The 13,168-nt window shown below is 38.4% G+C and overlaps 1 protein-coding gene across 10 annotated transcripts in view; it reads left to right on the forward strand.

Moving 5' to 3' along the window:
- Nucleotides 1-13,168, forward strand: part of CCDC66 (coiled-coil domain containing 66) — a 69,286-nt gene that overhangs the window by 52,601 nt on the left and 3,517 nt on the right. For all 10 annotated transcript variants that reach the window (XM_059161231.1, XM_059161232.1, XM_059161238.1 and 7 more), the window contains 3 exons: nucleotides 10,704-11,188; nucleotides 11,765-11,805; nucleotides 12,922-13,160. In XM_059161231.1, the coding sequence (XP_059017214.1) occupies nucleotides 10,704-11,188; nucleotides 11,765-11,805; nucleotides 12,922-13,160 (765 nt within the window). The remainder of the gene's footprint in view (nucleotides 1-10,703; nucleotides 11,189-11,764; nucleotides 11,806-12,921; nucleotides 13,161-13,168) is intronic.

A 13,168-nucleotide genomic window follows, 5' to 3' on the forward strand; every position in this document is an offset into this window, starting at 1 on the left:
TGAGTCTGTTTTTTGTGTTGAAAGACCCGCGGATCCCCTTACCCAAGAATCCAACACTGCCACTGGATGCAATCAGCAAGAGGTTCTTTATTGTTACGCAGGCGCCTGCGGGTGGTCAGCGCGCGCCTGCGGGTGGTCAGCAGCTCCTGCTAGCTGAGCACACCCGGCTGGGGTGGTGCCAGGTTTTTATAGACAGGTACAAACAAGTTTTGGGTGGGGTGCAACTGATTGGTGGACAGTTTGAACTTTTGAAAAAGGCATACTTGGTGTTAGCGGATTGGCTTTGGAAGACCCCCTCGCGCGAAGAGAAAGGCGGGAAGGGGAAACAAAGAGGGGAAGTTTGACCTTATCACTCAGCAGAAAGGCATCCTGGCTACGTGACCTATGTGACCATGCAGCCCCCTTGCCTACGTGACCTATGTGACCATGCAGCCCCCTTGCCTACGTGACCATGCCCTGGCTATTAGGAGAGGGTATCTTGTTCAAACAGGAGTCAAGTGTCATGCCCTAAAAGCCAAGCTGTTACAGAAAGGCAAAAGAGCAGTTACATTGAATTCAACCCTGTGGGAAGGGTCTTTTCATTGCAAGAGGAGGAGGGGTACTTTTACACAACAAAAGAGCAGTTAATTAGTTAACGAAGGGGGGGGTGTCTTTCAGTGTGTGGTGTAAGGAAGTGGCCCAGTTTCATTCTTCTGCATGTGGCTGTCCAATTCTCCCAGCTCCCAGCACCATTTGTTGAAGAGACTCATTTTTCCATTGGACATTCTTTCCCGCTTTGTCAGTGATCAGTTGATCATAGAATTGCGGGTGCATTTCTGGGTTCTCTGTTCTGTTCCATTGATCTATGTGTCTGTTTTTGTGCCAGGATCATACTGTCTTGATGATTACAGTTTTGTAATAGAGCTTGAATTCTGGAATTGTGATGCCACCAACTTTGGTTTTCTTTTTCAACATTCCTCTGGCTATTTGGGATCTTTTCTGGTTCTGTACAACTTTTAGGGTTATTTGTTCCATTTCTTTGAAAAAGTTGGAGGTATTTTGATAGGGATTGCATTAAATGTGTGATTGTTCTAGGTAATATAGACATTGTCACTATGTTCTTCCAGTCCATGAGCATGGAATGTTTTTCCATTTCTTTGTGTCTTCTTCAGTCTTTCATGAGTGCTCTATATAGGTTTTTGAGTACAGATTCTTTGCCTCTTTGGTTAGGTTTATTCGTAGGTATTTTATGGTTTTGGGTGCAATTATAGATAGGATCGACTTTTTAATTTCTCTTTCTTCTGTCTTGTTGTTGGTATATAGAAATACAACTGATTTCTCTGCATTTATTTTATGTCTTGATATTCTACTGAATTCCTGCCTGAGTTCTAGCAGTTTCTGGTATTTTATTTTTGATGCAATTGCAAGTGAGATTTTTTTCTTTATTTCTCTAACAGTATTAGTGTATAGAAACACAACAGATTCATGTGTATTGAGTTTTTTATCTTGCACCTTTTTGGAATTTGTTTTTTCTGACAGATTTTGGTGGAATCTTGGGGTATCCACACTTCTTTTTTGCCAATTCGGGTACCTTTTATTTCTTTCTGGTGTGTGATTGCCAAAGCTAGAACTTCTAGTACTGTGTTGAATAGCAGTGGTGATAGTGGACAGCCCTGCCATGTTCCTGACTTTAGGGAAAAAGTTCTCAGTTTTTCCGCATTGAGAATGATACTCGCTGTGAGATTCTGATGATACTGAGGTATGTGCCTTGTATCCCTACACCGTGAAGAGTTTTGATCAAAAAAGGATGTTGTGCTTTGTCAAATGCTTTTTCAGTATATGTTGAGAGTATCATCTTGTTCTTTTTCTTCTGTATGATTTATTTATATATTTTAGATATTAACCCCTTATCAGGTACATTATTTGCAAATATTTTCTCCCATTTAGTAGGTTGCCTTTTCATTTTGTTGGTTTCCTTTGCCCTTTGATGTAAAGAAATGTTTTTAGTTTGATACAGTCTTAGTTGTTTACTTTTATTTTTGTGGCCTTTGCTTTTGGACTCAGATTTTAAAAACGATTGCCAACATCAATGTCAGGGAGTTTATTACTGCTTATGTTTTCATTTCTAGGGTTTCATGTTTCAGGTCCTGTATTGAAGATTTTATCTATTTTGGGTTCATTTATGTGTATACTGTAAGATAGTTGTCAAGTGTCATGTTTTGCATTTGACAGTCCAGTTTTCCCAGCACCGTTTACTAAAAAGACTGTCCTTTCCCCATTGTGTATTCTGGGCTTTGTTGTAATTAACCCTTCATATAAGTGTGGGTTTATTTCTAGGCACTTTGTTCTGTTCTTTTGATCTGTGTCTCTGTTTTTATGTGAGTACTGTACTGTTTTGATTACTATAGATTTGTAATGTAGTTTGAAATCAGCTACTGTGATACCTCCAGCTTTGTTCTTTCTCAGGGTTGCTTTCTTTATAGGGTCTTCTGTGTTGCCCTAGAAATTTGGGGATTGTTCTATTTCTGTTGGCCATTGGAATTTTGATAGGAATTGCAATGAGTCTGCAGATTATTTTGGACAATATAGACATTTTAGGAATAGTAATTCTTCCAATCAGCATGACATGTTTTTGCATTTATTTGTGTATTCTTCAGTTTCTTTTAGTAGTATCTTACAGTTTTCAGTGTACAGGTTTTTTACCTCCAAGGTTAAATTTATTCCTAGTATTATATTTTTGATGCAATTGCAAGTGGGATTTTTCCTTAATTTCCTTAACAGTATTAGTGTATAGAAACAGAACAGATTCGTGTATAATGATTTTTATATCCTGCACCTTTATGGAAATTGTTTTTTCTGACAGATTTTTATGGAGTTTTTAGAGTTTTCTCTAAATAAATGCCATCTGCTAATAGTGACAATTAGGTTACTTCTTCCTTTCCAGCTTGGATGCCTTTTCCTTTTCTTGCCTAATTGCTATGGCTAGGGTTTCCAGTGCTATGTTGAGTAAAAGTGTGGAGAATAGACATCCTTGTCTTGTTCTCGATCTTAGATAAAAGCTTTCACCTTTTCACTGCTGAGTATGATGTTAGCTACTTGCTTGGCATACATATATAGTCTAATTTTGAGGTATAATCTCTTTATACCTTGTATAAGAATTTTTATCATAAATGGATTTGAACTTTGCCAAATGCTTTTTCTGCCTCTGTTGAGATGATCATATGATCTGTAGCTTTCATTTTGTTAATCTGTTGTGTCTCAGTTTATTAGCAGATGTTGCAACATCCTTGCATCTCTGTAATAAATCCTACTTGATCATGGTGTATGATCCCTTTAATGTATTGTTGAATTTTGTTTGCTAATATTCTGTTTAGGAAATTTTTTTTAAAAAATATTTTTATTTATTTATTTGACACAGAGAGCAGGATAATGAGAGAGAGAGCACAAGCAGGGAGAGCAACAGGCAGGCAAAGGGAGGAGAAGCAGGCTCTCTGCCGAGCAAGGAGCCCGATGTGGGGCTTGATCCCAGGACCCTGGGATCATGACCTGAGCCGAAGGCAGCCACTTAACTGACTGAGCCACCCAGGCGTCCCTGTTGAGGAATTCTTGCATCTATATTTATCATGGGTATTGGCCCATAACCTTCTTTTCTTGTAGCAGTCTTCTCTGATTTTGGTATCAGGGTGATGCTGGCCTCATAAAATAAGTTTGGAAGTGTTCCTTGTTCTTGTGTTTTTGGGAAGAATTTGAGAAGGATTTGTATTAATTCTTTGAATGTAGGGTAGAATTCATCATTGAATCCATCTGGGCCTGGTCTTCTATTTGTAGGGAGGTTTTTTAAATTATTAATTCTCTTTACTAGTAATAAGTGTGTTTCGATTTTTCTTTGTGGTTGTATGTTTCGAGGAATTTATCCATTTGTTCTAGGTTGTCGAATAGTTCATTTGTAGTTGTTCATAGTAGTTTATGATCCTTTGCATCTCTTTGGTATCTTTATCATGTCTCTTATCCTGATTTTGAGTCGTCTCTTATTTTTCTTGAAGATTCTAGCTAAAGTTGGTGAGTTTTATCTTTTCAAAAAACAGCTCTTAGTTTCATTGATACTGTGTGTTGTCATTGTATATTTGTATTTCATTTATTTCCATCCTGATCTTCATTATTTCCTTCTTTGTTCTGAGTTTGTTTGGTTTTCTATTTCCCTGGATTTAAAGTTATGTTTAGTTGAGACTTTTCTTGTTTCTTGATGTAGGCATTTATCACTCAAGTTTCCCTTCCCTCTTAGAACTGTTTTTGCTGCATCGTGTAAGTTTTGATGTGTTGTATTTCTAGTTTAAATTGCCTCAAGACATTTATTTCTTTTCTTTTTTAAAAGATTTTATTTATTTATTTCACAGACAGAGATCACAAGTAGGCAGGAGGCAGGCAGAGAGAGAGGGGGAAGCAGGCTCCCCACCGAGCAGAGAGCCTGATGCAGGGCTCAATCCCAGGACCCTGGGATCATGACCTGAGCTGAAGGCAGAGGCTTTAACCCACTGAGCCACCCAGGTGCTCCAACCCATTTATTTCGAGTTTTTGTTTGACCTACTGATTAAGTGGTATGTTATTTAATCTCCACATAATTGTGAGTTTTCCAGTTTTCCTCAGGTAATTATTAATTTCTAGTTTTGTATTATTGTTGAAAAAAATGCATAATATTGTTGGAATTTTCATGACTATTATTAAAACGGACTTTGTGGCATTCCATGATCTATCTTGGAAAATGTTCCTTGTGTACTTGAGTGTGTATTCTGTTGCTTTTAAAATTTTCTGAATCTGCCCATAAGGTTTATCTGGTCTAATGTTTAAGGTCTTGTTTTTTTACTTTCTCTCTTGATGTTCTATGCATTGATATAAATGGGTTGTTAAAGTCTCCTACTATTATTGTACTCCTTTCAGTTTCTCTCTTTAGGTGTGTGAATATTGCCCTTATATATTTAGGTTCTCCTGTGTTGAGTGCATAAATATTTACAGATGTTATATTCTTTTGTTGGATTGACCCCTTTATCATTATGTATTGCCCTTCTTTGTCTCATAATTATTGCAGTCTTTGTTTTAAAGTCTATTTGTCTGAAAGAAGTGTAGCTACCTTCACTTCCTTTTCCATTGGCATAGAACATCTTTTCCCATCTGTTTATTTTCATTCTGTGTGTGTTCCCTTCTGAAATGAGGCAGCCTCATTATAGGCAGCCTAATTTTCTTTCCCATTCAGCCACTCCATCTTTTGATTTGGAAAATTTAGTACGTTTAAACTTAAAGAAATTATTGATATGTGTGTGCTTATTGCCATTTTGTTCATTTTTTTCTAGTTCCTTTCTTCTCTTTGTTTTGATGACTTTAATAGTATTGTTAGATTCTTTTTTTGATCTTTTGTGAATCTATCTTTTGTGTGTCTACTAGAGGTTTTTACTTTGTGGTTACACGTAGTCTTACATATAACTTAATTTATAAGTCTTTTTAAAGTTTGTAACAATTTTGAGAGCACTCTAAAGCTCTGTCTCATCTTTTTATCTTTTGTATCTTTATCTTTCATATCCCATAACTAATTATTCCAGTTATAGTTATTTTTACTACTTTTCTGTTTTAACTTTCAGACTAGCTGTCAAAGTGATTAACCCACTACTTTTATTTTGTATTAATGTTTACTACGGAGATTTTTATTTTCCTAAGTTTTCTTGTTGATTAGCGCCCTTTGTTTTCAACTTGAAGAAATTTCACATTCTTTTTACAGCCAGTTTAGTGGTGGGGTGGCCTGGGTGACTCAGTCATTAAGGTCAGTTTAGTGGTGATTAACTCTTTTATTTTTTGCTTGTTTGGAAAACTTTACTCTCCTTTAATTCTGAATAACTCTGCCACATAAAATTGGCTGGAAGTTTTTATTTTTCAGCACTTTGAATATATTGAGCCACTGTCTTCTGACCTACAAAGTATCTGCTAAAAAAATCTCATGGGGGTTTCTTGTATGTAACAAGTTGATTTTCTACCATTTTTAAGATATAGTCCTTGTCTTTAAGTTTCAACGTTTTAATTATAAAGAATCACAGTGATGGTTTCTTTGTGTTTCTTATTTTGAATTCTCTGTGCTTCCTGAATCTGGATATTGGTTTCTTTTCCGCGTTAGGGATGTTTTCAGCCATTGTTTCTTCAAGTAAGTTTTTTGCTGCTTTTCTCCTCTGAGGCTCCAAATAATTTGAATATTTGTTGGCTTGGTGTTGTCCCATAACTTCCTTGAGCTATCTTCATTTCTATTTTTTTTTTGATGCTCTGATTGGATGAATTCCACTATCCTTTCTTTGAGTTCACCGATCCTTTCCTCTGCATCATCTAGTCTCCTATTGAACCCTTCTAGTGTTATTTTTCAGTGAATATATTCCTCAGGTCTGTGACTTGTATTTGGTACTCTGAGTACTTATATTTTCTTTTTGAAGTTTTCACTGTGTTTATCCATTCTTTCAAGGTCTGTGAGCATCTTTGTCACCATTACTTCGAACTCTGTTAGGTAAATTTTTTCATTAAGGTTTTTATCCTGAGGTTTTATCTTATTCTCCTGTTTAGAACATATTCCTCTGGTTTCTTCATTCTGTCTTGGTTTGTGTGCATCAGTTATAACAACTGCCTGTCTCAGGATTGGAGGATGGCCTCATGTATGCACTGAACCTTATTGTTCAACCCTACTCACGCTCTTGGTTGTCTCTCAAGCTTTTGTGATAGTCCCTGCAGCCAGTTTTATTTACAAAAGCTCCTAGTTGTTGAGTGTGCCAAGATTGGTCAGTGTCCTAGAGAGGGGAGTATCTGAGTCAGCACTTAGATTCAGGCTGATGGAAGCCAGACCTTCAGGCAGCAGCTTTTAACATATATAAATATATATAAATATCCACTAGGACCACAAGCAGAAGCCCCCCGGCCTTCAGGGCCTGGTTATTCAGGGTACGACATAAAATACAGGGCAACAGCGTGTAAAAAGTTCCCTTCCAGGGGATATTGGCGCTATGGGGTAGGACAGGAAAAGCATGAAGGTGACACCTGCTGGTTGGGGTGAGGTGGGGTGGGGTGGAGGCTAGAACTCTAAAGATAGCAACTGTTAGAGGTTCAAAGTAGGCATGTATATTTTTTGTACTTTATTTTTAAGTTTTTCTTTAAAGGTTTTATTTTTATTTAATAGAGAGCAGTCATGAATGGGGGATAGGGGGAGGTGGAGGGAGAAGCAGATTCCCTGCTGAGCAGGAAGCCTAATGCCAGACTCAGTCCCAGGACTCCCGGACCATGACCTGCTTAACCAACTGAATCGCCCAGGCGCCCAGGCCTAGTGTTTTAAATGAAGGTAGTGCCTGCCAGCCTTACTTCCCTGGAATAGTATACCAGTAAGTCCCTAGATACATGGTTAAGTTAGATGCCTGCCCCTTAGGCCAACACTTTATGTGAAAAGAAGTTTGTTTACTTATATTAGTAACTCTGGGTACCGTTGACTGCATCTTTGCTGGGCCCTGGGGGTTTAGTCCCCACAACAGGCATTTTCACCTTCTGCTATAACTTTGTGGGTCTCATAGACATCAGCCCTATTGGCTTTCTAAGCTAGATGTTTTGTGAACTCTGAACTCCTCTCTCAAGATCAGATCTTAAAAGCTGGAGTGCCCGGTGTAGGGTTCAAACCCATTGCACCTCAAGAAGGTGGTCTGGGTTACTTACCTGAAAGCTGCTCACTTATCTAAAATTATTCTGCTTATGAGCTCTTGGTATTGTTTGATACTTTGTGCTTAAGGTTGGTGAATCGGTTTCAGTCCTTTCCCTATGTCCAGATAAGTAACAGACTTATATGAATCCTACACATTTAAGGGAAAGTGAAAATAATTCCTTAAGACAGTGAAGTTATGTGTATTATCACTGAGTGGCTCTAAATAAGAGAATTTTAATCAGGTTCAAAATAGAGTAACTCAGGATGCTTTATGTAGAAAGGGACCATTTCCAAAAAAACTCGGTGTGAGGGAATCAGAGAGAATTCATGACTTCGGTGCTAGTAGCAACTGAGCTGATTACCAGAACCTAGAAGGCAAAAGTTGTGTTAGAGGTAGCTTTGAGGGGAACAGTGACCTTTGGTAAAGGGACAGAGTCAGCCTCAGGTCAATACAGGGAATGAGCCAGTGGAATAAATATCCTGACTTCATTTGCTTTCCTCCCTTTAATCTGCCAGTGAACCCCTCTTGACTGAAGTTGAAGGATCCAAGAACCCATTGGTAACGGTTCATACCAGTTTAGCTTGCCAGGGCAGTGAGTCATGGTAGAAAAAGGCGTTAAATGGGTATAGAATGGCAAAAGAAGATATCCAGTATTAGAATGATGCAGGCTAGGCAGCCTTACTAGGGATTGGGCCTACAGCATCTCCATTCTGGAATAACAAACCTGGTAAGTGTCCAGGATAAGAGAGCAATAAATGGATTATTAATTTTTAATGTGTAGCAAGACCTTTTTTCCTTAGCTAATTGTGTATTTAAAATTTTAATCATGGGGGGCTGCCTGGGTGGCTCAGTGGGTTAGGCCTCTGCCTCCAGCTCAGGTCGTGATCTCGGTCCTGGGATCAAGTCCCGCATCGGGCTCTCTGCTAGGCAGGGAGCCTGCTTCCTCCTCCCTCTCTCTCTCTCTCTCCCTCTCTGCCTACTTGGGATGTCTCTCTGTCAAATAAATAAAATCTTTAAGAAAAAATTTTAATCATGAGTCAAAGATTTTGAAATTTTGTAAAACTGTTCAACTGGTTTCACAGCTGTTACAGCTGAATACATCCGTAAACATGTAAGAAGAAAATTTCAGAAGTCTTTTTTGCGTAAACTTTTCCAGTGTTTTATGTGATTTAGCTATGGTCTGCAGGCAGAATATAATGGTATATGAGTCATATGGATCTAAAAGTACAAAAAAACACATGACTTTTCATCAACAACATTTCCCTAAAAATTTGACTCCAAGAAGGGAGGTATAAGAGACATTTTCCCAGTACTTTAGACAGTGGAAGGATATTTTCCAGATCCTGTATATTTATGTACTTTAATTTCAAGCCAAGTTATGAAAAAGAACTTAGTATCTCACTTTTTTTGTCAGTTACCACTGATATGACTTTTGCTGAGAAGGAAATACTCTTAGATATACAAGATGATATTCTATACTATATGGCTTTTGTATATTCTAAGTGAAATCCAGGACAGTCTTGTGAAAAGTTTCTTTTAAAAAATGGTCTGGGGGCACCTGGGTGGCTCAGTGGGTTAAGGCCTCTGCCTTCGGCTCGGGTCATGATCTCAGGGTTCTGGGATTGAGCCCCGCATCGGGCTCTCTGCTCAGCTGAGAGCCTGCTTCCCCCTCTCTCTCCGCCTGCCTCTCTGCCTATTCGTGATCTCTGTCAAATAAATGGATAAAATCTTTAAAAAAAATAAAAATAAAAAATAAAAAATGGTCTGTATTATGTGATGTTGAGAACAAATCATCTGGGGGAGTCTGGATGGCTAAGTGTCTAACTCAATCTTACCGGAAGTCGTGATCTCAGGGTTGTGAGTTCAAGCCTGGCATTGGGCTCCACAAAAGACTGAACCTTCTTAAGTTGTGAAACACTTTATGGCATGGATGACCAAGGCACCTTGCTGAGTAAATAATGTGGGTCTGTGTTCAGCAGGAGTGCCAAGAAACACAAATACCCTATAGCTTCACTTGTGGGAGGAATTGAGAGTGGGGTGGACAAATTCATAGAAATGGAAGGTAGAGAGGTGGGGAGGGAGGGTGCAATGTGGAGTTACTACTTAGTGGATGTAGGGTTTCTGTTTGGGGTAAATGAAAGCGTCAAAATTGTGGAGTACTGTGGGTTTGTCTGATACCGTGAACGGTACACTTAAAAATGGTTTAATGTAAGATTTAGAACCCTTGTGCGCTTTGGTAACACAAAATACAGTAGTCACTATAGGAAACATAAAGCATTTCCTCAAAAAATTCAAAAATAGGGATGCCTGGGTGGCTCAGTGGGTTAAAACCTCTGCCTTCTGCTTGGGTCGTGATCCCAGGGTCCTGGGATCGAGCCCTGCATTGGGCTCTCTGCTCAGCAGGGAGCCTGCTTGTCCTCTCCCATCTCCCTCTCTGCCTACTTGTAATCTGTCTGTCAAATAAATAAACAAAAAATCTTAAAAAAAAAAATTCAAAAATATAATTAGCATATTATATTCCCGTTCTGGGTATATACTCAAAAGAGCTGGAAAGTGAGAAGAGATATTTGGACACCAGTGTGCATAGCAACATTAGTCACAGTAACTAAAAGGTAGAAGCAATCCAAATGTTGTCCCTTGAAAGATGAATGGATAAACGAAGTGTGATATACACCTACGATGGTGTATTACTCAGCCTTATAAAGGGAGGAATTATGACACATGCTGTACGAATACAGGGTGAACTTCAAGGACATTATACTAATACGAAATAAGCCTGTCATTAAAAGACAAATACTGTATGATTCTACTCGTATGAGGTACTTAATACAGTCAAATCATAGAAACAAAGTAGAATGCTGTTTGCCAGAAGCCGGCAGGGAGAATAGAAGTTGTTTAATTATACAGAATTTTTGGGGGGAACCCCACAAAACTATAATGCCTTTGAAAAAAATAAAGCAGTAAATTCTGTATTTTATAACAATTAAAAATTAATCCTCTGAAATTTTTCTTTAGATGACTTAAATACAGGAGCATTCACCAATGCAAAATCATTCTGTGGAACAGTAATAGAGAGGGAAATTCTAAACTGTTCATCTCCTGAGATTCCTGCAGAATTTAATGAACAGTTTAACACTAAGAAGGACAAAGAAGAACTAATAAATCAGGTTAAAGGAGCCAATCTAGAAAAAGAAAACAGTTGGTGTGATGATCAGTGTAACGAGCTTGCAAGGACAGAGAAAGCACTTATGAGGAAATGTCCTAAAAGGCCTGATTGGAATATAAACAAACCACTCAAAAGGTATACTCCAGCATCAGAAAAGTACCCCAAACAGCTTCAAAAGCAGAGAGAAGAAAAAAAAGTAAGAAGGCAGATGGAACTGCTTAATTTGGTAGAAAGAAATAGTCCTGGACATCTCTCTCAAAATAGAGGCACTTCACCAGTTCTTCCTTCATCTCAAGAAACTGAGCCAAGGTTCAGGTGGCATCTAATCAAAAAGGTAAAATTTTTGTCTTAAAAATATTTTTAAAGTATGTATTGATGTTTCTAGATTGAAAACAGTTCCCCACATGTATATTTTGACAAGGTGGCTCTGTATCTGAGCAAGAATTTAAGAAACATACTTGGTTTATACTAGGGGTTGTCAGACTGTGGCCTGTGCGCAAATCCATCATGCTGCTGCTTTTGTAAATCAAGTTTTATAAAAATGCTCATTCTTTTATAAATTGTGTCTGGCTTAGAGTAGTTGTAAGAGATCACCACATGGCCCACAAAGCTGAAAGTGTTTACTATCTGGTCCTTTACAGAAAAACTTGACAATTTAACCTTGTATAGATGAATGCTGTTCATTGTTTTAATAGCCATTCAGAATTCTTGTTTGTAGTTCATATAGACAGGATAATTTTACAAGGTCAGGAATTACTGCATTGGTTCTGTGATTGGAAAAATATAAAATCTGTCCCATTATCCAATATCTGTTATTCAGTTATCCTCCTCAGATTATCTCAAATTTTAAGAAATATTTGTGGGACATACAGCAGTACTGCTACTCTGTCTGCATTTTTCTACCCTTTAGGAAGAAGAGCCTCTGAAAATTAATTCTTTCAGCAAGGAAAGGTACGCTATGGACTGGATTGATTCCATAGTTACTTAGTGCTGTGTGAGACAAGAGTACAAAATATTTGCTCAGAATATAGGTAAAATCAAAGCTTGTATATATATGAAGTCAGAAACCAGTAACGTGTAGGAACTTAGAGGTGAGAAATACAGGTTTAAGGGAAATGTGGCTGACATTTTACCTAAAATTTGAAGGCCCAATTTGGACTGGGCCTAACTATCTAGGTAGGAATGTAAATCTGGCAAGCTTAGCTAACATAATTTTGACTTGGGGCACCTGGCTGGCTCAGTCAGTTAAGTGACTGACTCTTGGTTTCATGAGGTTGTGGTCATGGATGGAGACCCACGTCAGGCTCTGTGCTTAGCACAGAGTGTGCTTGGGACTCTGTCTCTAAATCTTTTTAAAAAATAAAAGTTTTGACTTTCCAGTTCTGTTACAAGTGGAACATACCTTCTGCTTGGATTGAGGAGGTTATGAAGAAATGACCAGGAGGGATAATGAGAAATTCAGCTACAATAGGAGATTTAGATGGTTAGAAATTTTATTTTATGCTTTTGTGCATGAACCAGGTAGTTTAGAGTTGTGTCAGAATGTGGCTGTAACAGGAAGTTTGGTTCACATGGTAAGTATATTGTTTTATGGTGAATTATCAAAGAAACACTAGTCTTTTTTTTAAAGATTTTATTAATTTGACACACAAAGATCACAAGTAGGCACAGAGGCAGGCAGAGAGAAAAAGGAGGAAGCAGGCTCCCCGCTGAGCAGAGAGCCCGATGTGGGGCTCCCTCCCAGGACCTGGGATCATGACCTGAGCTGAAGGCAGAGGCTTTAACCCACTGAGCCACCCAGGCGCCCCAAAGAAACACTAGTCTTAAATCAGCCCGGCTAGTATTGATCCTCATTTTCCTCTGTATATCCTTGCCAAGTAAAAAGTCATCCTATTCTCTTGCCATTTTAGGAAAAGGATCATAGAACTCATTTGTCTTCCTAGTGTTCCAAAGGGGTTACGTGTAGACTGAATTGAAATGTGATTGAAGAGTAGATATGCTCAAATACATAATTTGCATTAAAGCTTCTTAGTCCTTAATTGTGCTTTTTTGGGGGGGGAAAAACAGGTCTCAGTCACCACCACCAGTTCCAGTGGTGAAAAACAGAACACAACAAACTCTAAAAAACAGTAATTTTGAAAGACAAAATCTGATCTTAGAAGACAGTCAAACAGAAACATCACCTGGACTTCCTGAACGGTCCCATTTTATCCCCTATGTCCGAACCAATGAGATTTATTACCTTGATCCAGATGCACCACTGTCTAGGCCTTTAACCCACGATCTTCAGTACCAAAATCCACACGGTAAGTAA

This window comes from Mustela lutreola, chromosome 2 (genome assembly GCF_030435805.1).
Source record: "Mustela lutreola isolate mMusLut2 chromosome 2, mMusLut2.pri, whole genome shotgun sequence".
Classification (NCBI taxonomy): Eukaryota; Metazoa; Chordata; class Mammalia; order Carnivora; family Mustelidae; genus Mustela; species Mustela lutreola.